Source organism: Dasypus novemcinctus, chromosome 5 (genome assembly GCF_030445035.2).
Source record: "Dasypus novemcinctus isolate mDasNov1 chromosome 5, mDasNov1.1.hap2, whole genome shotgun sequence".
NCBI classification, from domain to species: Eukaryota; Metazoa; Chordata; class Mammalia; order Cingulata; family Dasypodidae; genus Dasypus; species Dasypus novemcinctus.
Window position 1 is genome coordinate 28837326 of NC_080677.1, and position 26827 is coordinate 28864152.

The 26827-nt window shown below is 42.8% G+C and overlaps 2 protein-coding genes and 1 pseudogene across 3 annotated transcripts in view; all 3 read left to right on the forward strand.

Moving 5' to 3' along the window:
- Positions 1–1267: 1267 nt before the first annotated feature.
- On the forward strand, positions 1268–11518 carry GGCT (gamma-glutamylcyclotransferase). The gene is made up of 4 exons (XM_004453201.5): positions 1268–1597; positions 7407–7552; positions 8718–8853; positions 11255–11518. The coding sequence occupies exons 1-4, from the start codon at positions 1457–1459 to the stop codon at positions 11396–11398; spliced, it is 567 nt and encodes a 188-aa protein (XP_004453258.1). The 5' UTR covers positions 1268–1456; the 3' UTR covers positions 11399–11518.
- A 130-nt stretch (positions 11519–11648) lies between these two features.
- LOC131278472 (N-acetylneuraminate lyase pseudogene) lies at positions 11649–16873 on the forward strand (annotated as a pseudogene).
- Positions 16874–21809: 4936 nt separating this feature from the next.
- NOD1 (nucleotide binding oligomerization domain containing 1) overlaps positions 21810–26827 on the forward strand; it is a 107153-nt gene continuing 102135 nt past the window's right edge. Inside the window, exons 1-2 of one of the 2 annotated variants that reach the window (XM_023587292.3) lie at positions 21810–22197; positions 26118–26209. The gene's annotated coding sequence lies outside the window, so the exon portion shown is untranslated. The remainder of the gene's footprint in view (positions 22198–26117; positions 26210–26827) is intronic. The other variant, XM_004453199.5, reaches the window with a different exon arrangement.

A 26827-nucleotide genomic window follows, 5' to 3' on the forward strand; every position in this document is an offset into this window, starting at 1 on the left:
GATCAGGTGTTAATGAATAATTGGGATAAACATAGTTTCCTTCATTCATTAACATTAAGGGGCTGAACAGGATGGACATGGGTAAAGTAGCAAACTAGGGTCAGTCACAAAGATTTGGGATACGGGTCTACAGAATAAAGGTCAGTTACAAGGTCTTTTGTTTGGATATTACAGAGGTGGGTGGAGTAGTTACCATCCCAATAGTTAGCGTACACAAGGGTGAGTTCAGTCTAGAATTGCTTTCACAACAGTAAGATGACACAGGGATGAGCCTAATCTATAGAGGAGGATAAAGTCAATCTAAATAACAACAGTAAATTTACACAAGAGTGAGATCACTCTAGCTAGCTTCAGTAATTTCAGATATTAACTTTGTTATTGGTAATAGAAGCATCTGTGTAATGATCCATTAATCATAATCATTTAATTCCTAACTCTTGGTTACAGAATTTGGAAACAAACTGTGGGTGCCAAGGATAGTCACTGCTTCTTAGCCAAGTTCATATTTGTATTTTTAATTCAAAGGGTTTTTATCTAATTTTGTCTTTATAGTTGCCTACCCTTTTACATTGTTTTTGCTCCTAATAACATTAACAAAATTATTCTTTTAATTCTCAAACCCATCTTGCTAGGGAGGTATTTCTGATCATAATTTATGACCCCCATTTTAAAAAGAGGAAACGGAGACAAGAAGAGCCTAAAGTTATGTGGCACTAAAGACAGCCTCAGGATTTGAATCTGGGCATGTTACTTCCATCAGGGAGGGAAGTAACAAGAATTCAGAGGGACTTCTCCAGGAAATGAAGCGTCCTTAGAACAGATACCGGGAGACGAAGAGGGGTGAGAGGGCGGGGAGTTAACAGACGAGTCCCGACCGGCTCCTCTACGCCCCGAGCGCGAGACCCCGACAGGTACGGGACAAGGGGGCGCGGCCGAGTGTTTCACCTCAGATCTAATCTAAAGCAGAGACACTTTCGGCCGAGGAACCACACTTGTGCAACCCGAAGGCGAGGGAACTGGGCACGGACGAAAGGGCGGGGACCTCCAGCCCAAATCCACTCCACCTGCCCACCACAGCCCGAATTCCCGCCCCCGTCCCCGCCTCCGCGTAGTGCACGCCCACCAGCCAATCAGAGGGAACCGTGGAAAGGGGGCGGGACAACAGGGAGCGTATCCAATAAAGAACCAGCCCGGGTCGCCTGAGGCCCGAGCATTTCAGAGTCCAAGTAGAGGGCGGTAAGGAAGTATTGGCGGTTGACCAATCACGGACGTCGGCTCAGGTCGGCACCCAATGAGGAGTTCACTCGCTCCCCAGCGCGCAGGGCCCACTCCTCCCGCCTTTCCCTTAAGCCAGAAGACCGTGGCGCCGCGGCCTGTGGGCGTGCTCGGGAGAGTGCCGAGCTACGGTCCCTGTCAGCTCTTCACCTGCTCCTGATCCCCAGGTGTCTGGTGGGACATGGCGGACTCTGGCTGCGGGAGTTGCCAGGGAAGGGATGAGGAGAGTTTTCTGTACTTCGCCTACGGGAGCAACCTGCTGACGGAGAGGATCCACCTCCGAAACCCGTCGGCCGCGTTCTGCTGCGTGGCCCGCCTGCAGGTCAGTGCTCCCCCCCGACCCTGGCACGTCGTCCCCTTTTTGCAGACGAGGGAGCCGGAGTTCAGAGGAGTGGCTTTCTCAGGGACACGCCTCGGCAGAGCTGGGGCAGGAATCCAGTTCTTCCGGATACGAGGACACCACGTCCCTCTTAATGATCTGCCAGTGTCCTCGTGGGCATCTCCACAACTGCCCTCTGCCCTGCGCTTGACTCGCGTGCTGCCCGCTGTGCGACCCCAGCCACGTGCTCTCAGGCTGCCGTGAGCGCCCCCCTCCTCCCCTTAACACACTCTGCTCGTTCTGCACAGGTTGTGGCCTCCTCTCTCTCGTCCACTAACTCCTCCCAGAACCCTGAGAATCCCCTGATTAGCTACTGTCTGATCTGTACACACCTTTGTAACAGGAGAGTCACTTGGTATTTTACCTGTCTTTTGCTCCTACTCTGGGAGGTCCTGAAAGCTGGAATATCTTACTCACAGTATCCCCTGTCCTTAGTTAAGGCTAGTGGATAAAGATAACCATCCTCTGTAAATCATTGCTCTTCAGTACAGTTCAGGCATTAATCCCATGTTCTTCCAGCACTTATCTGGAGATACAAAAATAACTAAAGACCTCCCAATCTATAGGAGAGGCATGCAAATGAATTGTGTACAAATCCTTTTGACCATGATGAACTAGACAAACATGGTCTCTGGTTACTCCTCAGGCTCTTAGTGGCAAGCTACAGAAACTGGATGATTTAAGCAGGAAAAGAACTGCATAGAAAAGCTTTTGCAGAGCCCATGGAATGACCAGGAAGGCAGGAGCACAAAGCTGACAAAAAAGGCAGGCTTAAAGAGAGATGCAGCAACCGGAACACAGCCAGCAGCATGTGAAAGAACTGGTCCAGAGAGCCAGTGCTGCACCACTGCTGAACTTGGTAAATGTGGAGGTGGCATTGCACGTCACCAGCACTGCCTGCACTGGCACTCTACCTTCTGTGGGAGCCAAGGAACTGGGATCCCTCACCACGCCTTAAGTGAAACACAGCCTGAAGCATGTCGTAGCTACCCAGCATAACCTGGACACTCACTGGTTAAAAAGCAACAGGCCCAGAAGTAGATGTGACTCAGGTGACTGAGCTCCTGCCTACCATATGGGAGGTCTAGGATTCGGTTCCCAGTGCCTCCTAAAGAAGACAGTGAGCTGGTGTGACTGGCAGGCACAGAGAGCTGACACAACAAGATGACACAAGAAGAAAAATGTAATGAGAGATATAACAAAGCAAGGAACAAAGTTTCCCAGTATCTCCTAAGAAGCCGAGCTGGCACAATAGGCAGGCATGACAAGCTGATGCAACAAGAGACACAAGAAGGAAACGGAGATAGCTGAAGCGATTAGGCACCTCCCTCCCACATAGGAGGTCCTGGGTTCAGTTCCTGGTGCCTCCCAAAGAAACAAGGAAGACAACAGACAAAGCAAGTGCAAACAATGAGGGGCTGGGGAGAACTAAATAAATAAAAAAATAAAGGAAAAAAAGTAACAGGCCTACTGCAAACTTTAATCTTCTCAAGGCTGTATTTTGAACATCACCCCATTTGTGTGCCTCAAGTAACTTTTGTAGAAACTCTATTCTCATACCCTATGGAATGTCTTTGTCCTGAGACCCCTTATCTTCCCTCTCCTTTCATTGCTTCTTTGCAGAGTGCTAACTTCATTCTTTGAACAGCCACCAGTGAAGCTTCTCCTGCTTGCAAGTCCCAGTAAAGCTCATGTCTAACTATTTGCCTGATGCTTTCTTTGGTCTAATGACTGCCCCAACCTGTGCTCTTTAATGTGGGTTGAAACACCTCCCTAGTCCCTGAAACCCAGATGTGGTACCACCAGCACCTCAGTGGAGTCCCTGCTGTCTACCATTAGCTTCTAATTCAAAGCCCCTGATCAGAACCCTGACTGCCTAAGTTTCAGTTGTATGTCCATTCCCTGGCTTCACCTGAAGCCAGGAGAACCAAATTTTGGTCTTTGGAGCTCTTCTAAAATGGAAGATGGACTCTGACACTCCCTATACCCCAGGCTCATAAGGTAGGGAAGAGAGTTCAGGGACTTATAGTAATGGATTTAGGGTGGGACTTGGGGGACAGGGAGGAAGAAAAATTAAACAAATGATTACTCAGTTACAGGTATATTCAATGTTAAAATGGAGACATGCAAATTGATATGGGAGTGGAGAACTCACCTCAGTGGAGTGCTCAGGAAAGTTCTCCCTGAAAGTATGATTTTTAAATTGAGACCTTGAATCAATTTAAAGGAGGAGTAGAGCAAAGAAAACAAAAGGAACAGCATGTGTGAAGGACCTGAGGAAGAAAGAAGCTGGATCTTCCAGCCGTGTGGCTGGCGTTCAGTGAGTGAGGGGGATGAGAACTGGAGAAGAGGGATGGAAGGGCTAGATCTTGCCGAACACAAGACTGGACTTTCTCTCAAGAGCATGAGAAATCCCATTGCAGAATTTAAACAAATAAAAGGTCAAATTTACATCTTCAAAAATTCCTGGTTATGGAAAATAGATTGAAGGGGTGCAAGAGTACATGTGGGGAACCCAGTCAGGAAGCTTGTGCAGCAGTCTTTAATAAAGATAATGGCATCTTGAACTTAAGGTGGTGGCTTTGGAGGGTAGATGGGTTTTAGAGATTTTAGGAGATAACATTATTAGGGCTTAGTGATTGAGAGAGGAAAAGGGAGATTTGGAGGATGACTCAGGAATTTTGGTGTAATAGACTGGATGATAACGGTGTTTACTAAGAGAAGAGGAGAATCTGGTTTGGAAAGGAATAAGTTCATTTGAAATCTTGAGTTTGAGATTCTTGCAAGAGATCCAAGGAGCATAAAAATATTAATGAGCATTTATTAAGTACTTACTGTGGCTAGGCCCTGCTCTAAGCACATTTGAAGCTCAGAAGATCTGAGATGGATTTAGAGATGATCAGAATATTAGATAGTATTTGAAGGGGATAAGATTGTCTTGGGCAAATTCCTGAATAAATAGAGAAAAGGACCTAAACTGAGTCCTGAGTACTACTCCAACATTTAAAGATGTGGTAGTAGAGGAGGAGTTGGCAAAAGGAATCAAGAAGCAGCCTGGAAGTCCCCAGAAGCTGCTGAGAAGTAGAGTAAGAGGAGGAATGAAAATTGTCCATTGCATTCAGCAGTAGGCAACCTGCGCCTAGTGTGAGTCATAACTTGTATCCAATCTGGTGCTATCCTGCCAGAGGGATACTGGTCCAAGAAGAACATCCAATAAGGCAACTGAAGGTACTATTCCCTTGAGCCACTCTTTTTTCCTGAAATGGCTGACAAAGGTTTTGAGATAATAAAGGATTAAAATAGAAACCTGGAAGGGATCTTAGAGTTATCATCTAGTCCACCCTTTTAAATTTTACTGTGAAGGAAACTAAGCTCTGAAAAATGGAATGAAACCTTCCAAAATGAAACAACCCTAGTATGGGGTTTTAAATCTTCCCCAGGATTCTGTCCCCTGATTGCCCATCTCTATTAGGGAAGAAGCTAAACCATTATTTTTTTTTCTCTCTTTATTTATTTTTTTAATGTTACATTAAAAAAATATGAGGTCCCCATATACCACCCACTCCCCTCACTCTCTCCTCCCCCCATAACAACAACCTCCTCCATCATCATGAGACATTCATTGCACTTCATGAATATATCTTTGAGCACCACTGCACCTCATGATCAATGATCCACACCATAGCCCACACTCTCCCACAGGCCACCCAGTGTGCCATGGGAGGACATACAATGTCCGGTAACTGTCCCTGCAGCACCACCCAGGACAACTCCAAGTCCTGAAAACACCCCCACTTACATCTCTTCCTCCCACTCCCTACCCCCAGCAGGCACCATGGCCACTTTCTCCACACCAATGCCACATTTTCTTCAATTACTAATCAAATAGTTCATGAATAGAATATCATTAAGTCCACTCTATTCCTCCATCATGTGGACCTTGGAATGGTTGTGTGCACTCCACATCTATAGCAAGAGGGGGCTTAGATTCCACACGGATGCTGGATGCAATTCTCCTGCTTTCAGTAGTAGGCACTCTTGGCTCCCTCGTGTGGTGGTTGACCTTCTTCACGTCCATGTTAGCTGAGTTGGGTAAGTCCAATAAACCAGAGTGTAGGAGTTGCAAGTCTTTTGAGGCTCAGTGCCTGGCTATTAAATGGTCAGTCCAGAGATTCAGGTACCCTGGGTGTACACTAAACCCCAGCACCAACTATAGATCTGGTAAAAGTAACAGGAGAGGCTTGTGAACAAAGATCACATCTGAGTCCAGCTCCATCACACAGAAACACAAACTCCAAAGTAGGGCCAACTGACATGGCATTGAACTCCATCTGCCATGACCATAGAACCTGTGGGTCTCTGTAGCCCTCAGAAGAACCAATACCTGGGGTTGTATCTACTTTATCTGTCTCTGGGACTCTGCTGAGGTGTGCATAAGGGCAACCCCTCTGATAACCTCCTGGCTCTTTTTGGAGACTCAGCCATATAAACTCATTTGTCCTTTCCATTTCCCCCTTTTGTTCAGGTCAAAAAGCATTTTTAACTCCTGGTATTATATATAGACTCAGATATTCTGCTGGTCCGAGTTGACCCTTTTATTCAAAGTCATTTTCAAGTTACATCATCAGCTGGTACTTGGTAGTAATCCCTCGGCACCAGGGAGGCTCATCTCCGGAAGTCATGTCCCATGCTGGGGGGAAGGCAGCACATTTACATGCTGAGTTTGGCTTCAAGCCTGGCCACATTTGAGCAACACAGGCTCTCAGGAGGTAACTCCTGCAGCTCTAGGCCTAGTTCTTATTTCAGGTGCACAGGCTCACAAGCATAGTCATTAGTATCAAGGGCTCATTGTTGGACCTTCCTTCTTTTTTGGTCTTTGCCGTTGCACTTGGGGGATTGTTGCTGTTCCTTTAGGGAATGTGATAGAGCTCCCCTGGCTAGGAACTCAGCACTCCCTCAGTTGTTGTTTTTAATTGTAACCACTATGAAAATATCCAAACATTTTTATGTACCCTGGATATATGCCCTGGAGAACTTACTTGTTGTGGGACTTTAGGCAAGTTGCTTAATCTTTCTAAATCACAGTTTTTCTTGCTATAAAATGAACATAATAAATTAAAGTTTTTGGCAGAATAAAATAAGAAGAGTCTCTTGAAAGCTCATAGCTCCCTGTTAATTTTGCATTAAGATTAGTTCCTCTTATGATTTTCATATATCAGTACAATTCATGAATATTAGATGAATATTCATAAATATAGGAATCAAACACAATTGCCAGATCTCTTAGGGTAAATACAGTGTTATATGCTGGCAGGATACATGCATAAAAGTAGATATAATAATATAATAACCTCATGTGGCCATCACCCAGCTCCAGCAGTTGGGTATACTCTGATTAACTCTAAGTAACATTATATGTGTATATGAGTAGCTTGGAAAGCAGTTTGCAAAAATGAAAACAGTCTTGTTAAGGCATTGGGGTTATGGGATTTTTTTTTCCCTTAAAACTTTATGTTAAGATATCTGTACATATTCAGAAGACATTTCATTTTTAAATGTGAAATAAGTACAGTTCTTGAGATCTAGGTCCTTGTCTATCTTTGTCTTTTCCACAGATTTTTTTACACATAGAAGGCCCTTAAAGTTTATGGACTGTTTTGATTACATGGAGTTCAGTGTAAATCCTTTTTATTTTGAGGAGGGACATTTGGGTTCAAGGGTATTGATCATATCACTTTGATTTCCTTTGTAGGATTTTAAGCTTGACTTTGGCAATTCTCAAGGCAAAATAAGTGATACTTGGCATGGAGGAATAGCTACCATATTTCAAAGTCCTGGAGATGAAGTGTGGGGAGTAATATGGAAAATGAACAAAAGCAATTTAATTTCTCTGGATGAGTAGGTGACTTCTAATTATAAATTAAATAATTACTAATTCAGAAAGTGGGTCATATGCAAGAATGTGTGTATGTATGTTAGTTTGTCAAAAGCAGTATACTACAGACATATTCTTTATAGTGTAGAGGCAACATAAAAGGTATAATAACATGATTTTGCTAAAAAAAAAGGGCTTAGAAGGCTTACACTTTCTGGGTGGGATTTGGAGGGTTTGTGAATAATGGAACCTTATTGATATTCTATTTATTTGTCAGGTATAAATAAAAGGCATGAAAGTTGTTTTTGTAATTTTTACATAGTTTTATTGATTTTAACATCAGTTGTTCTGTTTTTAGTAGAGACAGTTTTTAAAAAAATAATTCTTTAAGATGGCAGTTGGATCAGTAACTAATTTTTAAAACCCTTTAACAATGTATTAGAAATGTTCTTATAACTTTGAGCCCTCTAGAGTTGTGTGGCAGAGCATTTAATACAAAGAAAGTTGCCAGGTAAGAGTACAACTTGAGAAGAGCAGATGATTTGGCATGCTTGATACTTTACCTCGTTTGTCAACAAGAAAGAACCATCTTCCCTTCTTTTCTCAGGGTGGATATCATTTGCACTCAGAACATATAGTCTTTTTTTTTTGTAGCAATGTTTCAGGGGTATAAAGAATAAAATAACTACACTGATACGTTTTCAGACAGGATATAGGTCTGCTAGAAGTATACCAAGTAATATTAAGTCTTAGGTTTTCTAATTGAAATGCTAAGTTTACTTTTTTTTTTTTGAGGTACTGGGGGCTGGGGATTGAATCTGTGACCTTGTATGTGGGAAGCTGGCGTTCAACCACTGAGCCACATTGGCTTCCCTGAGTCGACTTTACATTTGTTTTGCTTGTTGTTTGTTTTTGTTTTTTAAGGAGGCACTGGGAACTGACCCTGGGACCTCCCATGTGGGAGGTGGGCGCTCAACTGCTTGGGCCACATCTGTTCTCCCTAAGTTTACTTTTTGATGTGATGGTATTTATAATATGTTTTTCTATATCCCAAATCACAAATGGAACAACTACTTCCATATATAGTTAAATTTCTAATTCTGTACCCCAATTTGACTAAAAGATCTTAGTCAGAAAACTAAACTGGGTAAATTCAGTGCTTTTAAAATTTGGCTGTTTTGGTTTCAGGCAAGAAGGGGTTGTAAGTGGAACATATGATCCAATAGAAGTTACTGTTCACACCAGAGAAGGAAAAGAAATAACCTGTCGAAGTTATCAGATGAAAAATTATGTGAGTGTTCCCCCATCACCACAGTATAAAAAGGTAAGCTACTTACAAAGATATTTGATGATTTCTTTTTAATTTTCACTAAGGAGATAAATGAAAGAATATCTTGTTTTTAAAAGTCTGTATATATTTTAAATTTTACATGAATAACTCATTTTAATAGAAATGTTGCTTAATACAAAAATGATTATTTGCCTAAAGTATAGATTCAAAAATATTGTACAGAATTATGTGTAATGGTAGAACTATATAAAATGTTGTTTATTTTTAAACACCTTTTAGAAATTGGAAGGAAACTGAGAGTCATAATTTCAAGCATGTATTTTCTATTTTAAAATTGAAAATAATATGTATGAGTGTATTTTTGTTTTAATTTCTCTCCCCTTCCCCCAGTTGTCTACTTTCTGTGTCGATTCGCTGTGTGTTCTTCTGTGTCCATTTGCATTCTTGTCAGGTGGCACTGGGAATCCATGTCTCTTTTTTTGTGCATTATCTTGCTGCGTCAGCTCTCCGTGTGAGCGGCACCATTCCTGGGCAGGCTGCGCATTTTTCGCGCGCGGGGCGGCTCTCCTTGCGGTGCATACTCCTTGCGCGTGGGGCACCCCTATGTGGGGGGCACCCCTGCATGGCATAAGTTCTTGTGTGTGGCAGCACTGTGCATGGGCCAGCTCACCACATGGGCCAGGAGGCCCTGGGTAACAAACCCTGGACCTCATATGTGATAGGAAGACACTCTTATCAGTTGAGCCACATCCGCTTCCCTATATGAGTATATTTTTAATATTTATTTATTCACTAATTTTTAATTGGTACTGGGACCAGGGAACGAGCCTGGGACCTTGTGTATGAGAAGTTGGCGCTTAATGACTGAGCCACATTGGCTCCCCTGAGTTGGTTATTTCATTTGTTTTGCTTGTTGTTTGTTTTTTTGTTTTAAGGAGGCACCAGAGGTAGAACCCGGGACCTTCCATGAGGGAAGCAGGCACTCAACTGCTTGCATTTTCTGAGAGGCCTAGAAGAATTAGCCTGGTATGGATCTTGGATGTGCCACTGAATGTAGTGGCCATTTATGCCCCATGTCTAATTCAGAGCAAGAGTGGACTCCAGAATTGAAACTAAAACTCCCTGCAAACTTCAAAAAATTTTTGCAGAGTATTTTTTTCTTAAAAGGTCATGCAAATTCTACACTATAAAAATATTTTGAATTACTATCATTATGTAAAATAGATACTACCATGAGACTGCTTCATGTGTCTTTGTAAAGCAATAAAGGGAAGCAGATGTGGCTCAACCAATTGGGCTCCCGTCTACCATGTAGAAGGTTCAGTATTTGATTCCCAGGACCTCCTGGTGAAGGCAAGCTGGCCCATGTGGTGAGCTGGCCCAGGTGGAATGCTGCCCCGCTGCAAGGAGTGCTTCCTCGTGCAGGGGTGCTGGCCCATGTGGAGAGCTGGTGCAGCAAGATGACGTAACAAAAAGAGACAGAGGAGAGATAATAAGAGACACAGCAGATCAGGGAGCTGAGGTGGTGCAAGAGAATGATTGCCTCTCTCCCACTCCAGAAGGTCCCAGGATCAGTTCCCAGAGCCGCCTAATAAGAATACAAGCAGACACAGAAGAACACACAGCGAATGGACACAGAGCAGACAATGGAGGGAGTGGGGAGAAACAAATGGATAAATCTTAAAAAAAAAAAAGCGATAAAATCCTCATGTTGGCAGCAGACTTGGCCCAGTGGTTAGGGCATCCTTGTACCACATGGGAAGTCCGCAGTTCAAACCCTGGGCCTCTTTGACCCGTGTGGAGCTGGCCCATGCGCAGTGCTGATGCGCGCAAGGAGTGCCCTGCCAGGCAGGGGTGTCCCCGCATAGGGGAGCCCCACGTGCAAGGAGTGCGCCCAGTAAGGAGAGCCGCCCAGAGCCAAAGAAAGTGCAGACTGCCTAAGAATGGAGTTGCCTACACAGAGAAATGACACAAGATGACACAGCTAAAAAGAAACACAGATTCCCGTGCCGCTGACAACAACAGAAGCAGACAAAGAAGACACAGCAGATAGACACAGAGAACAGAAAACGGGGGAAGGGGAGAGAAATAAGTAAATCAATCTTTTTTTTTTTAAATCCTCATGTTGGTCTTTTAACAAAAATCTGGCAATCATGAAGAATTTCATATTTCAAGTTGTTTTCAAAGTAATAATACCAAATGTCATGTGTAAGGGGTTTCTGTTTCTACCAGTGATTTTTGGCCCTCACAAAATAGTGTGAGAGGAATGGCTAAATCTCTATTTTGTTCTGTAAGTGTTTTTTCTAGAGATATTCTAGAGTTACCTGAAAGCTAGTGTTTCACTTTCACAATACAAATACAGCTGTGGTATGCTAATTTAAATTATGTTCCTAACAAAGGATTTTTTAAAATTTGTTTTTTAAACCATTTCTAGGTCATTTGCATGGGTGCAGAAGAAAATGGTTTACCACTGGAATATCAAAAGAAGTTAAAAGCAATAGAACCAAATGACTATAAAGGAAAAGTCTCAGAAGAAATTGAAGATATTATCAAGAAGGGGGAAGTAAAACTTCAGTAAAACATAGACTTTATCTAAGATATTCTCTCTATATGGTAATGTGAACTCTTTTTAACATTAGAGAACAGGGATCAGGGATATCTCTGTGTTTGATAAAGTTTTTACAGTGCTCTGAAGGAATATTTCACTTGAGTGGTTCCTTTTTTTTCAATCAGAAACTGGGTTAGGAGTTAAATGATTTTTAAAAGGGTGTGAGGCTCTGGAATTCATAACAAATGTATGTGGGTACTCCTCTGAATACTTAACCTATTTTCTTGAGTTGATTTTAAGTGTATTCTTGTTCTGTGGCAAAGGAAAAATATGCAACCTGCTTAATGATGGTGCTAGTGAATTGTTCTACTCTGGGATTTTTTATATCCAGCTTAATAATAGCAAGCAAACTATAGAGAAAACTGATAGTGAAACTTAAAATGTGAAAGATGGTATACTGTTCTTAAATGAATAATTGTATTTCTGTTTTAACCCATTTTCCCCACTAAAGTGCTATATATCATTATGTTGTTGTTAGGGAGACTCAAACCATTGTCTCTGGATCTGGTCTTGGACCTATATAGTCTATAAAAAGGACAAATTAGTAGAAACACTAACCTACACTGACACTAGAAGAAATATTTTTCTTTTAATAGCCCAATTACAAGTAAAGAGAATTAGTCATCAAAAACCTCCCAACAAAGAAAATCCCAGGACCACATGGCTTCACAGGTAAATTCTTCAAATAATTTCATCCCACCACTGACTGAGAATGGAAAAATCAACTTTTTGGTAATTGGTCAGTATGGGCATTATCTTGTGGAAAAACAGGGAGGAAAGAGCATTTTTGTGCATGGCACACAGGGAGAAGGTCTGTTCCTAAGCATCTCAGAATGCCACCACATTGCAGAGGAATGGGTGGCAAAAGGGAGGAACAAATTGAATCAGGTGGTGATTCCTATAGGAACACTGAGCTTGAAGAAATCACAAGAACTGGCTCAACATGCAGCAGAAATAGGATATGATGGTATTCCTGTCATTGTACCTTTCTCAAACCATGGAACGGAGATGTCCTATTAATTTCCTAAAGGAGGTGGCCCCTGCCACTTTATTACCATCACATTCCTGCCTTGACAGGGGTAAATATTCATGCTGAGGAGTTGTTGGGTGGGATTCATTACGAGGTCGCCACCTTCCAAGGGCTGAAATTCAGTGGCATAGATCTTAGACCTCAGGCAGTGTGTTGATCAGAATCACCAACAACACTTTGCTTTCCTATTTGGGGTGGATGAGCAAATGGAGCATCACCTACAACTACCTGGGAAGAAAAGACAGACCAGATGTTGGAGGCTTGGAACAAAAGGACTTTTCTTTGACCCTCAACTGTCAGTTTTGTATCTGGAGATTTATCAACTTCGTGGTAAACCTAGGTTTTGGAGTCTTGCAGACCAAAGCCATCATGACTATGTTCTCTGGTATTCCAAAGAGCCCACCCCTGCTTCTGCTGCAGAAAGCCTCCAGGGAGTTCACTGCTGAAGCTAAACTGAAGAACCTGGATTTTCTTTCTTTCAGTTTTTTAAAAGATGGAAACTTGGAAGCCTGTAGCTAGGGTATTTATCAAGTCACTATGTATATACTGAAATATAATCCACAGTAATCATGCATTTCTCAGGAACTCTTTAGAGAAGCTTGAACTAAATTCTCTCCTAGCTAATGAAATCCTACATCATTTCATCAGATATTTATTAAGCAACTACTATCAGCCTATGCTAAGTTTTATTGTATAATGGGGTGAAAATTCTAAAGCAGTCATGAGTCCTAAGTTATGCAACATTTCACAAAATTTCTTTCTGGATAAATTCCTGCTTAAATTGATGAAATGGAATCAAGAGGAAAATTGTAATTGATTAATTTCATCTGCCTTTGGGAGCTCACATAATCTTGATTTCTACTTCAAAATCCTTCTTTAAAGTTTTCTAACTTTAAAGCATTATAATATCTTTTCATCTTAATATCCTTTGGAATGTTTAAAAAAAAAAGAAAGGGCAAAAGCCTTGAATAAACATATCTCCAAAGAGGATATACCAAGAGGCTCCACATCATTAGCTATTAGGGAAATGCAAATCAAAACCACAATGAGGCGGCAGACTTGGCCCAGTGGTTAGGGCATCCGTCTACCACATGGGAGGTCCGCGGTTCAAACCCCGGGCCTCCTTGACCCATGTGGAGCTGGCCCATGTGCAGCGCTGATGCGCGCAAGGAGTGCCCTGCCACGCAGGGGTGTCCCCCGCGTAGGGGAGCCCCACGCGCACAGAGTGTGCCCCGTAAGCAGAGCCGCCCAGCACGAAAGAAAGTGCAGCCTGCCCAGGAATGGTGCCGCACACATGGAGAACTGACACAACAAAAAGAAACACAGATTCCCGTGCCGCTGACAACAACAGAAGCGGACAAAGAAGACGCAGCAAATAGGCACAGAGAACAGACAACTGGGGTGGGGTGGGGTGGGGTGGGGGAAGGAGAGAGAAATAAATAAATAAATAAATCTTAAAAAAAAAACAACCCACAATGAGATACCTTTTGAAACCCAATAGAATGCCTACTATTAAAAAAAAGCAAAATTAAGTTTTAAATTTATTATTAAATTAAAAAGAGGATGTGTTGAAATAGGAATACTCATTCATTGCTGGTGGTAATGTAAAATTGTGCAGCCACTATGAAAGGAGGTTTGCTAGTTCCTCAGAAAGCTTAGAATTACCATATGATCTGGCAATCCCTTTACTACATATATATGCAGAAGAATCGAAAGCAGAGACACGAACAGCAGCATTATTCACACCAGTGAATAGCACCAGTGTTCACAGCAGCATTATTCACAATGGCCAAAAAATGGAAGCAACCCAAGTGTCCCATCAACCAATGAATTAGATAAACAAATATGGTATATACATACAATGGAATATTATTCAGCCGTAAAAAATGAACTCCCGATACATGTGACAACATGGATGAACCTTGAAGACTTTGTGCTGAGTGAAATAAGCCAGATATGATAGACAAATATTGTATGATCACTGATACAATCTAATTATAATAAGCAAACTCATAGAGTCAGAATCCAGAATATAGATTACCAGGCACTGGGTAGAGTATAGGTAATGAGTTAATGCTTTTTTTCATACAGAATTTCCTTTTAGGTTGATTGTAAAGTTTTGGAAATGGGTGATGGTGATGGTAGCACACTATTGTGAATATAATTAACAGCATTGAATTATATATGTGAATGTGGTTAAAAGAGAAATTTAAAGTCATATGTGTTACTAGAACAAAAATTAAAAGAGGGAAAATGACTGCACAACTACAGGGAATGCTACTGTAAAAAATGGACTGTGGGAAGCAGATTTGGCTCAACTGATAGAGCGTACGCCTACCACATAGGAAGTCCAGGGTTCAAACCTAGGGCCTCCTGACCCATGTGGTGAGCTGGCCCATGCACAGCTCTGATGCACACAAAGAGTGCGATGCCACGCAGGGGTGTCCCCCGTGTAGGGGAGCCCCACGTGCAAGGAGTGTACCCTTCAAGAAGAGCTGCTCCGTGCAAAAAAAGCACAGCCTGCCCAGGAGTAGTGCTGCACACATGGAGAGCTGATGCAGTAAGATGACACAACAAAAAGAGACACAGATTCCCAGTTCCGCTAACAAGAATGCAAGTGGACAAAGAAGAACACACAGCGAATGGACACAGAGAGCAGACAACGGGGGCGTGGGGGCGGGGAAGGGGAAGGGGAGAAAAATAAATCTTAAAAAAAAAAAAGGACTGTAGTTAATAGTACAGTTATAAAAATGTTTTTTCATGAATTATAACAAATGTATGTGTTAATAATAGGGTGGAATATGGGAAAAAACACACCCTAATGTAAACTATGGACTATCATTAACTACAATTTGAATATTCTTTCATCGATTGTAACAAAGGTACCACACAATTGCAAAGTGCTAACAAACCAATTATTATAGGGGTATACAGGAGTACTGTAGTTTTTACATGCTTTTTTTTTTTTCTGTAAACCTACAACTTCTCTAATTTAAAATATTAAAAATTTTAAGTGTGGTGCAGGGAGAACAGTTAGGCGATTGCAATAATGCATGCAACAGATCTTGGAACAGGGTTTAACAGTGAAGGTAGGGAAGTGGATTTGGCCCAGTGGTTAGGGCGTTCGCCTACCACATGGGAGGTCCATAATTCAAACCCCGGGCCTCCTTGACCCGTGTGGAGCTGGCCATGCGCAGTGCTGATGCACGCAACGAGTGCCATGCCACGCAGGGGTGTCCCCCGCATAGGGGAGCCCCACGCGCAAGGAGTGCACCCGTAAGGAGAGCCGCCCAGCGCTAAAGAAAGTGCAGCCTGCCCAGGAATGGCGCTGTACACACAGAGAGCTGACACAACAAGATGACGCAGCAAAAAGAAACACAGATTCCGGGTGCCCCTGATAAGGATAGAAGTGGACACAGAAGAACACACAGTGAATGGACACAGAGAGCAGACAACTGGGGGAGGGGGGACAGGGGAGAGCAATAAATACATTTTTTAAAAAACACGAAACAGTGAAGGTAGTAATGTGATTGAATGCAGCTTTGAAGGTAGGAGTCAGCAGCATTTTTCGATGGCTATAAATGTGGGGATCACCAGCTCTTAGATGGTATTTACTTACGGTCCTAGGACCAGAGATGAGCTCCCCTACAGAGAGCAGGTATATAGGCAAGAAGACCTAGGACTGAGGGGAAAAAAAGATCTAATATCCATGTGATGGGAATCTCAGAAGGAGAGGAGAAAAGGCAAGCTGAGAAAAATAGCCAAAGCAATAATGGCTAAAACTGTCCAAATTTGGCAAAAGACAGATTCGAGAAACAGAATGAGGCCTAAACCAGATAAAAATAAACAAATGAACACGAATACACATCATGTCAAATTTCTGAAACGTAAAGACAAAGAATCCTTGAGAGCCGCAAGAGTGAAAGGACACCTCTTCCATAGGGAAAAAATAATTTGCATGCCACAGATTTCTCATCAGAAACCATGAGATCCAAGAGGAAGTGGCACTGATATAGCCTGTGCATAAATTCAAAATTGTTTCCAAGTGTACCTAGTCCCCAAAATGGCCAAATAAATAATATAGGCCCTACAGTCTTTGAATGTTCAGAAAGGAAGTAAGACTGAATGTATATTCAAGGTTGCCTCCAAATGGAATGTGGAAGATGTGCTAAATCCAAGCTGGCTTGGATGTGGAGAATATGTAACTCACCTGGAGGAAATAACCTATCTGATACTAAGATCAAACACTGAAGAACCTCACCAAAGGTCTGTTCACATACCATCACCGTTTGTCTCCCTAATCCTATATCCTCTGTATAAAAGGGTCTGAAAAAGGCAATTCAGGACTCGGTTTTTGTTAGGACAAGAGTCCGCCGAGCCTGGCGCGTCGAAATAAACCAACTTCCTTCTCGGTTCTCTCGTGTCCTGGCCTTCGATACCGCGCACACCCGATTTCTCTACAACAGCACAACATTTTCAAATGCTGAAAGCAAAGAACTCTCAACCCAGAATCTAGCAAAAATATCTTCCTGAACCAAGGGAGAATTAAGACATAATCAGTTAAAGGAAAACTAAGGAAACTCATCACCAGTGACCTATCCTAAAATAATAGGGAAGTTCTCTAAGCAGAAAGGATGTGATAAAAGAAGAACCTTGCAATATCAGAAAGGAAGAAAACATGGTAAGCAAAAATATGGGTAAATACCTTATACTTTTCATAGTTTTCTAAATTGTTATATGCTTGAAGCAATAATTATAAGACTGTGATGTGATTATAAAAATATGTAAAGGTAATATGAAAGACAATTTAATAATAAAAGAGGGAAGATAAAAAGGGACATAATGGGAAGTAAGGCATCTATACTTCACGATGACACCAGAAGACTGATAAGTTATGTGTATATAATGTAACCCCTAGAGCAATCACTAAAAATGCTATACAAGGAGATACGCTAAAGAACACCATGGATACGTGGAATTTTAAAAATGTTCAAGTAACTCACAGGAAGACAGGAAAAAGGAAACAGAAACAAAAAACAGAAAACAAAAAGTAAAGTGGCAGACTTAAGCCCCACCATATCAATAACATTAAATGTAAATTATCTAAATGCACGAAATGAAAGATAGAAATTGGCAGAGTGTATTAAAACACATGACCCTGCCTTATACTATTTACTGGAAACTCACTTGAAATATTACTATGTAGGTAGGCTGAAGAGAAAAGGATGGAAAAAGATACACAATGCAAACACAAAGGAAAGGAGTGGATGTATTAATACATTTTAAGAGTAGGTTTTAAAGCATAGAGAATGACCAGAGACAGAAGGACATTATGGAAAACTTCCCAATTCATTTTATGAAGCTAGTATTACCCTGTATTAGAGTTCTCCAGAGAAACAGAACCAATACGCTGATTACAGATGATAACATGATTCTCTATGTAGAAAACACAGGAATCAGAATCTGAATAAAAACGAAACTAGAACCAGTAAGCAAGTTCAGTAAGGCTACAGATAAACATATGAAAATCAATTGTATCCCTATATACTAGTAATGGACACATGGACACTAGGATTAAAAGTTAAGTTCTATTTACAATTGCTTTTTCAAAAAAAGGAAATAGGTGTAAATCTTACAACACGTTCAGGATTTGTATGGTGAAAACTGCAAAACACTGATGAAGGAAGTAAAAAACCTCAATAAATGGAGAGACAATGTTAATGGATTGGAAGACTCGATATAATAGAGATGCCAATTCTCCCCCAAAGTGACATATGGTTTAACACAATTCCTACCAAAATCACAGTAATATGTGTTTTTGTAGAGATAGACATGATTTTTCCAACATTTATATGAAAAGGGAGAGAATCTAAGCTAGATACAGCAATTTTGAAAATGGAACAAAATGGGAGGAATCAGCCTGCCTGATTTCAAGACTGGGTAGTGTTGGTGGAGAGATAGACACACAATAAATGGAAGAGAACAGAGAACCCAGAAATAGACTCACACAAATATGCCCAAGTGATTTTTGACAAAGATGCAAAAGCAATTCAATGGAGGAAAGATAGCCTTTTCAGCAAATGGTTCTAGAGCAGCAATTGGATATCCATGGACAAATAACAATAATAATCTTGATTTAAGTTTCACACCTTATACAAAAATGAACTCAAATAGAATCATGGACTTAAATATCTGACATAAAACATTAGGTTTTTAAAACAAAAAACCTTAGGAGAGAGAGTGGTATAGTTCAGTGGTTTGAGCACCTGCTTCCCATCTATGAGGTCCTGGGTTCAATCCTCAGTACCTGCAAAAAAAAAAAAAAAAAAAAAAATTAGGAGAAAATCTAGATCAAATGCATGGCAGAGTTCTGAGGCTTGACACCAGAAGCATGATCCATAAAAGGAAAACTAGATAAGTTGGTCTTCATCAAAATTAAAAACGTTTGCTCTGAGAAAGACTCAGTTAAGAGGATGAACAGGTAAGCTACAAAGTGGGAGAAAATATTTGCAAATCATATATCTAACAGGAATAGTACCTAGAACATATAAAAAATTCTCAAAACTATATATAAAAAAACAAACACACAAAAAAATCCAATTAGAAAATGGGCAAGCGATACTTCACCAAAGAAGACATACAAATGGGAAATAAGCACCTGAAAAGATGTTCAACTCCATTAGCCATCAGGGAAATGCAAATTAAAAGCACAATGAGATGTTACTACACATCTATCAGAATGGTTAGAAAAAAAAATTGTGATAGCACCAAATCCTGGTGAGGATGCTGGGAAATTGGATCACTCATCCATCACTAGTGACAATGTAAAATGGTACAGTTACTCTGGAAAAGAGTTTGGTAGTTTCTTTTCTTTTTTTTTTTTTTTTTCATTCCCTCACCTGCCCCGTCCCAGGTGTCTGTCTCTGTGTCCATTCACTGTGTGTTCTTCTGTGTCCACTAGTATTCTTGTCAGCGGCACTGGGAATCTGTCTTTTTGTTGCATCATCTTGCTGCGTCAGCTCTCCGTGTGTGTGGTGCCACTCCAGACAGACTGCACTTTTTTCACGTGGGGTAGCTCTCCTTCCGGGATGCACTCCTTGCACATGGGGTTCCTCTATGCAGGGGACACCCCTGCATGGCATAGCACTCCTTGCGTGCATCAGCACTGAGTGTGGGCCAGCACACTCCATGGATCAGGAGGCCCTGGGTTTGAACCCTGGACTTCCCATATGGTAGGTGGACACTCTATCAGTTGAGCCAAATCTGCTTCCCAGTTTGGTAGTTTCTTAAGAAACTAAACATGCAACTACCATATGACATTTATCCCAGGGAGATAAAAACTTTTGTTCACACATAAACCTGTACATGAATGTTTATGGCAGCTCTCTTTGTAATAGCCCCAAATTGGAAACAACTTAGATGCCCTTCAATGGGTGAATGGTCAAACAAACTGCAGTAATCCATAACATGGAATACTGCACACACAAAAAGGAAAGAACTATTGATACACAACAACCTGGGTGAATCCCCACAAGATGATGCTGAGTTAAAAACAAAAACAAAAACTAATCCCAAAGTGTTACAGTGTTACATACTGTATGATTCCAATTATATAGCATTTTTGAAATGACAAAATTATAGAAATAGAGAACAGATTAGTGGTTGCCAAGGGCTAAGAAAGGCATGGGGATGGGTAGAACGTGGACATGGCTATAAAAGGCAGGACCCAGTGTTCTTTCTCTGTCTTCATTGTATCAATGTCCATGTCCTGGTTGTGATATTGGACTATAGTTTTGCAAGATGTTACCATTGGGGAAATTGGGTAAAGCTCTCAGTGGATCTCTCTGCATTATTTCACAACTTCATGCGATTTTACAATTATATCCAAATAAGTTTAAAACCAAACAAAAAATATCTGAACTATTTTTTAAAAAATAAAATGATGGAATCAACAAAGAACAGGGGACTATTAAAATGACCAGGAAAACTAGAAATAGAACAACAAAAATCCCTCTTAGAACATAAATATATCATTGCTGAAATTAAGAACTTAAATAGTGTATTGGTTTCCTATTGCTGTTCTAACAAATTACCACAAATTTAGTGACTTAAAACAACACATTTATTATCTTACAGTTCTGTAAGACAGAAGTTTGGAAGGGGTTTCACTAGCCTAAAATAAAAAATGCTGGCGGTACTGTGCTCCTTCTGGAAGTTATGGGTAGAATGTGTTTCCAGCCTTTTCCAGCTTCTCTGGGCCTCTGGCAGTCCTGGGTGCATGGCCCTTCCCTGTACGTTTAGCCCCAACCATGTTGGTAGAGTCCTTCTCAGGCTGCCATCTCCTTCAGCTTCCCTCTTCCATTTATCAGAACCCCTGTGATGGCATTGGCTGATTAGTGACTTTAATTCCCCTTTGCCATGTAACCTAAATAGTCACAGGTTCATGGTTGGGTAAGGGACACTTTTGGGGCATGGAGTGTGAGTGGGAGGTGGTGGTGGTGGGTGGGCATGAGCCTGCCCACCACAGAATGGGTTAAACAGAAGATTAAAACCTCTACAAAATAACTGATAAATTGAAAGGTAGAACTGAAGAAAGTACTTCATTTCTTGCAACTAGGGAAACAAGGATATGAAAAATATAAGAGATCAAAAGACATGGAAGACAAAATTCAGAATCATGGAAAAGAAACTCAAAAAAATTTTTTTTTCTAGCAGAGGTTCATATGACCATAAACTGGAGGAATTTTTATCTTAGAGTCTTCATTTTGTTGCCTTCAAGTTTGCACATTGTTTTACAATTTTCCATTTGCAAACTTTCACTTTTGAGTCATCAACATGCTTTCATTTTCTCAGAAATCATTTCTCAGTGTTCAGAAGAACACATAGTGACAGAAATTTTAGTGTTCATGAGCTTACCAGGTAAAATGATCGAATGAACTTTAGTGTGAAGAAGTAACTTAAGTTTTTAATAGTATCAAAATAGAGTTTTCCCATTTAACACTTAAAAATGTATTGGGGAAATTTATTAGCATGTTAAAATTTCTTTTATGAGTCATTACAGCATAATGCACAGGATATAAAATGCACACTGTCAAGAGATTTAAGAGAGGAAGGAAAGCTTAGACTTTAAACGGTATAAACTGAAGTATATGCTCTGGTAAAAAGTGTGATCACGTTTAGCGCGTTCACATCGGGGAGCGTGGGTTCTCGTTTTAACATGCGCTGTCGTGCCCAGGCGTTGGCTTTGGTTGCTGGGTTGGTACTTTTGAGCTGCTGAGTTCCCGAGCGTGTCACGCCTTGGCGAACTCTCAGGCCTGCCCACACGGCCCTGCGCGGTGGCGTTCGCCGCTCGTTCTCGCGCAGAGGGTGCGCCTTGGGGCCGCGGGAGGCAACTTTCTGCGCGCGCGTCGCGTTCCCGGGCTCCCCGCGCCGGGCCGGAGCGGGCGGCGGCGTGGCGGGCGGGACCCACATCCGCGCTCCCAACCGCGCGCCGCAGCTCGCCGAGGCTCGTGGGGCGCGGCTGCGGCTGCAGCTGGGACCAGTTCCTGTTGCCGGCCCGCGCGGCTGCTGCTCAGGGCCTGCCTCTCGCGAGCGGCGTGCGCCGTGCGCTCCCGGCCTCGGCGCTTTCTGGCCCCCGCGTGGCCGGGCCCCGCGCTCCCGGGCCCCGCGGCTCTCCTCGCCCGGTGCGCTCCCCCGCGCTCTCGCTTCAGCTGCTGGTGGCCCAGAACCTGGCGGCCAAGTAAGTCCCAGAGCCTGGGAGTTCGCGCCGGGCGGTCGTTTTTTGGGGTCACGGGCGCTGTGAACGAGGAGGCGTGGGAGTGGAGGCGGGACGCCGCCAGCCGGCGGGACGCGACGCCGCTCGAGAAGAGTTGGGGTGGAACCGCGGGGTTTGAGGAATGCAACGAAAGCTCAGAGGGATGAACTTGGCGCCAGCGGAATGTGTCCAGCTCTTGTTTGAGGCACGGGTTCTTAATCCTGGCTGCACCGCAAGAGAATCACCTGGGGCTCATGCCAGGCCAATTCCGCAGGAATCTCTGCGATGAGACCCAAATCTCTGTGTAGCTCATTGGTCTTGCAGTGTGCAGCCAAGACTGGGAAACCGTGACTGAAGGAGGACCTCGAGAGAAGGTGGAAAGACAGGGCAGAGGCCTGCAGACGGGCGGGCACTCCCAGAGCCCTTGGCTCTAAGGGATGGACCGCAGACTTCCCTCCGGCTCTGAGGGCCGCAGAGAAGGGGAATGAGGCTGTGCTTGTCAGGGTCGCCTGAATACCGCGTGGAAAAAGCCCCGAATGTGTCGCGTCTTTTGGAACATTGTGAAAACGTGTTTTTTCATCGTAACAATGACAGATTACAGTGCTATGTTGTTTGTGCATTCTTGGAAATGCCTGGATTGTCGGCTTTTGAAATTAAGTTGTCAGAAGCCAGTAAACCCTTGGCCTTGTCACCTTCTGGGCGTTACTTCAAGGATGAAGCCAGAAGGAGTTTTGCAGAGTTGGCCTTATCTCTCCTAAACGCCTCCTGCTTAAGATTTCCAGGGCCCAGGGAGCAGTAACTCTGCATGTATTTTAGAGGGGGGTGGGTTTTACGGGACGGATCTGCCTCCTGCTGTGCTCACCCACAGGTAGGTTCTGGACAGGTAGCTGTAATCTGGGCCAGTGGAGCCACCGGACGGTGGACAAATTCTGCCACCTAGGCCAGCAGCAAGGAGAGGGAGATGTCAGACAAACAGCTGAGAGGTGAAAGAGGGAACTGTCAAAGGGTCTAAGCAGGTTTTGTTTTTGTGGAATGGGGAAATAAGTTCAAGCTTTGGAGCCCATCAAACCTGTGCCCAAATTCAGACTCTTTCACTTCTGCAGTTAGTGGCCTTGGGCAAGTGACTTGACCTCTTTGAGCTCCTGTTTTCTTACCGGTGAAATGGGAAGAAAAATACATAGTAACTCTCTTGGGGCTAAGGTAGTTAAAAGAGCTCATGAGTCAGGTGGCTGGCAGATGGTAGGTGCTCCAGCCTCCCTCTGGGCCAGCTAAAGCCATGCTTGTGGTGATTCATGGCCCAACAGTTATTTAGTCACCCGCTGTGAGGCATGCTGCTGGTCAGGCTCCTTTCCCCTGCCCTTCTCCTGTCCTACCCTGCTCAGGGGAGGACTCCATGGCCCCTTCCCTCATTTGTGGGTACTTTGAGGTCTGGGATCACAGGCCATCTGCTTTTTTCTTTTTCTCTGATTCCCCTCAGAGGGCTGATTTGTGGCTCTGGATATCGATTCACCCCTTGTGACAGGAATGGAGTTCTTGAAGAAAGAAATTCGTACCAAAGAGTAGGTTCCCAGAAAGCTGGGGCCATCTTTAGGGGCACACGCTGGGGGCTTCTGTGGGCAGCACCCCTAGGCCACTCCCCTGCTGTTCCTGTTTTGCTCCCGACTCTTGGCCTGGGAACCGTGAGAAGGTCTTTCTGCAATGACAAGGCCAGTCAGGAACCTGATGTGACAGCCCTGGCACCATTCTGTGGTCACTGGTGGGTCAGTAAGGGCAGCTTGGTCAGTTTCAGAGTAATAGCACTCTTTAGATTAGACATCAGAAAGATAAACAGTGGGGCAGTGTAAGTATAAAGAGCAACTGCTTTTACAGTATATATGTGATCACTGCTGTTTGTTCAGACGAGAATATCAAAGTCTGTCTCTTAAAAGAACAGGATTAAATATTTGTTTAAAATTGAAGACGAACCTAGGATTTGAGGTTTGTTATTCATGTTCCCTTTTTTTTTTTTTTTTTAATTTTTGAAGGGGGTGAGCATTGGGGATGGATTTTAGGCAAGGTGAAGGAATTGGAAAAGCTAAAGTTTGTACTCAGGCTGAATTTTTGTCATGCAGAAGCTGTATTTCCCAAATTTGGAAGATACTGTTATTTTTCCCCAAGTTTTCAGAAGCACTATTTTCTATTATCTTTTGGAGAAAGTCAGTTGCTTGTCACAGAAGGAGCCTTTTTAATCCTACTGCAAAGGTCTGAACTTGTTTCTTGGAAACTCCTTTTCAACTCTTCAGATGCTCATTGAGTGCTAGTGTTTCTTCCAAACCTTGACTCCTTTGCTAAGAGGTATGTAGTCAATTGCCATTTCAATTAATGAATGATTTTTACCCAGGGCTAGAAAGTTTGTCAAAGCAAGACTTCTTGTCTTGAATTCTTGGTGTAGGATGTGTTTTCTCTAGAATAGCCACAGACTCTGTGGCTACTTGGGCCAGCTGCCCACCACCCCTGCCCTTTGCCTTCCTTCCAGCCCTGGAGCCCCTGAACCAGCTACTGCAGAGGGCTGGGGATGCTGTCCCTGGGGGGGCTCTTAAACTGGCCCTCAGAAGGGGGAGAGTTCCCTAACAAGTAATGCACTTCTTTAGAGCCAGCAAGGCAGTTTTCAGTGTGTTACACTTTGTTAAAATCAACAGGTTACTCTCTAGTAAACTGCTATTTGGATTTTGTTTGGCTGTTTAGACATTCTCTGTAAATTATGGAAAACTTGTCTGAAGGGCTAAAAGTAGCTCAGTGTAATTGCGAAGTTAGCACCAGGTTTAGGTAGGTTAATATTTTAATAAAACATAAAAAATTCAACACCCTTGTGTGTTTATTTCAAATGTTGGTATCCCTCTCTTTCAGTTGTGTCATGACCACTGTATAGGGAAAAGTCAGAAGGATTGGGAGAATATGGTGACTTGGTAGATATTTTTGGAGCCACCTGGGAGATTGGGCAGGGCAGTCACATATTGGTAAGAAAAAAACTTAACATGTAGAGGAGCTGTCAGCAGAGGGTGATGTACTTAGAGAATATTTGTGTTCGAATTCCCAAAAGCGTAAAGGTTTAATGACTAAGAACATCCCATTCTTCATTTGAACACTTGCTGTCTGTGACCCCAAACCAAGCCTTCTAGAAGGAATTGGGTGGAAAGCTAGGCTTTTCTTTGGGGATGTCCTAAGTCCTTGCATTTCAGGAGGATGGGTGCTTTCACTGAGAGGCCATTTGTGGACTCTGTTTAACAAGACCAGTATTTTATAGTTGGTATGAAATCGGGCATGTTGATTACTTTATGTGGAAATACAGAATCTAGAACAAATACCCAGATAGGCAGGACTTAAATGGAAGATACCATGAGTTCTGGAGTCAGAACTGGGATCGAGCCCCTGCTTTGTTCCTTAGCTAACGGTATCCTTGGCCAAGAAATTTAACTTCTCTGAGCCTTGGTTTCCTCTTTTGTAAATAATTATAACAATTGTTTTCATTATAGGGTTATTTCGAGGATGTGATGAGATAATATCTGAAAAGTGCTTAGCACAGCCCCTGGCTTTCATGGTAATTTTTGGGGTAATATTGACTGGGTTCCAGTGTCAGTCATGCCATCTCCCATCTCTGTGACTGTGGAGAAATTCCTTCATCCTCCTGAGCCCCAGATTTTGTGTCTGTATAATGGTGATAACTCTACCTATCTGGTTTGAGGCTTTAATTAGATTAAATGATATGCCTGGCCTGGTAGACCCTCAACATTAACAGCAAACACTTATGCAGACTTCCTGTGTGCCAGCACTGGTCTAGGTGCTTTAGGCATTGTTGTTGTTTTTTTAACCTCATGTAATCTTCCCGACAACCCTGTGAGGTAGTCATCATGTTCCCTCTTTTGCAGATGAGACCACCTCAGCAAGATTAAACAACAAAGCGTTACCCAGAATTTGAAAAGCATGAAGAAAGAGTTCCTGGCACTGAAGGGGCTGCTCAGTGAGTGCTGCTGCCCCCTGCTCCCCCGCCTTCCCTTCCTGTAATTGATGAACGGATGGGCTTGTGTTCTTTGCAGAGCTGTATTTTTGGAATCAAGCCCCAGTTGAAAACTTTTAAACCTCAGCAATGCTTAGACTGGTATCAACTGAAAAAGAATAAACTCCGATACTGGTGTTGACTGACATCATTAGAGTAGATTACGATGCTTGCTTTGAGATAAATGTCATTCTGAGTGTGCTGTGATCGCTAGCCTGGGTGTCATAAAGCCTACCAGGTGTACAGGTGTGCGGGAAGGCAGAAACCAGGCCCAGAAGGCCCCAGAATGGGGGTTCAGGTGTACAGCGACAGCACTGAAAGCATTCTGTCGAAAATGGAGTCTCCTGTTCGAGTGTACTGCCCCTTTAAATCTTTTTACTCATCTTCTTTCTCCCACCACCTGCCTGCCCACACCCATACCCACCCCTGTGGCTTTTGCCTCTTCTGGCAAGTCTCCTGGCAGTCTCCCAAAGAGAACTGGGCCAGTGGAACTGTGGGCCTAGAAAAGCACATTCTCAGTTGAGTTGTGGGTGCTTTAACATTTCTGATAATGAGGTGGTAATTGTTTTCCTGGCTTTCCCG

Bases quoted from the DNA above. Each gene is read 5' to 3' on its own strand.
- GGCT (XM_004453201.5), top strand. From the start codon at position 1,457: ATGGCGGACTCTGGCTGCGGGAGTTGCCAGGGAAGGGATGAGGAGAGT. The intron at 7,553-8,717 runs GTAGGTGACTTC...TTTTGGTTTCAG, and splicing joins AATTTAATTTCTCTGGATGA to GCAAGAAGGGGTTGTAAGTG. The intron at 8,854-11,254 runs GTAAGCTACTTA...AACCATTTCTAG, and splicing joins CATCACCACAGTATAAAAAG to GTCATTTGCATGGGTGCAGA.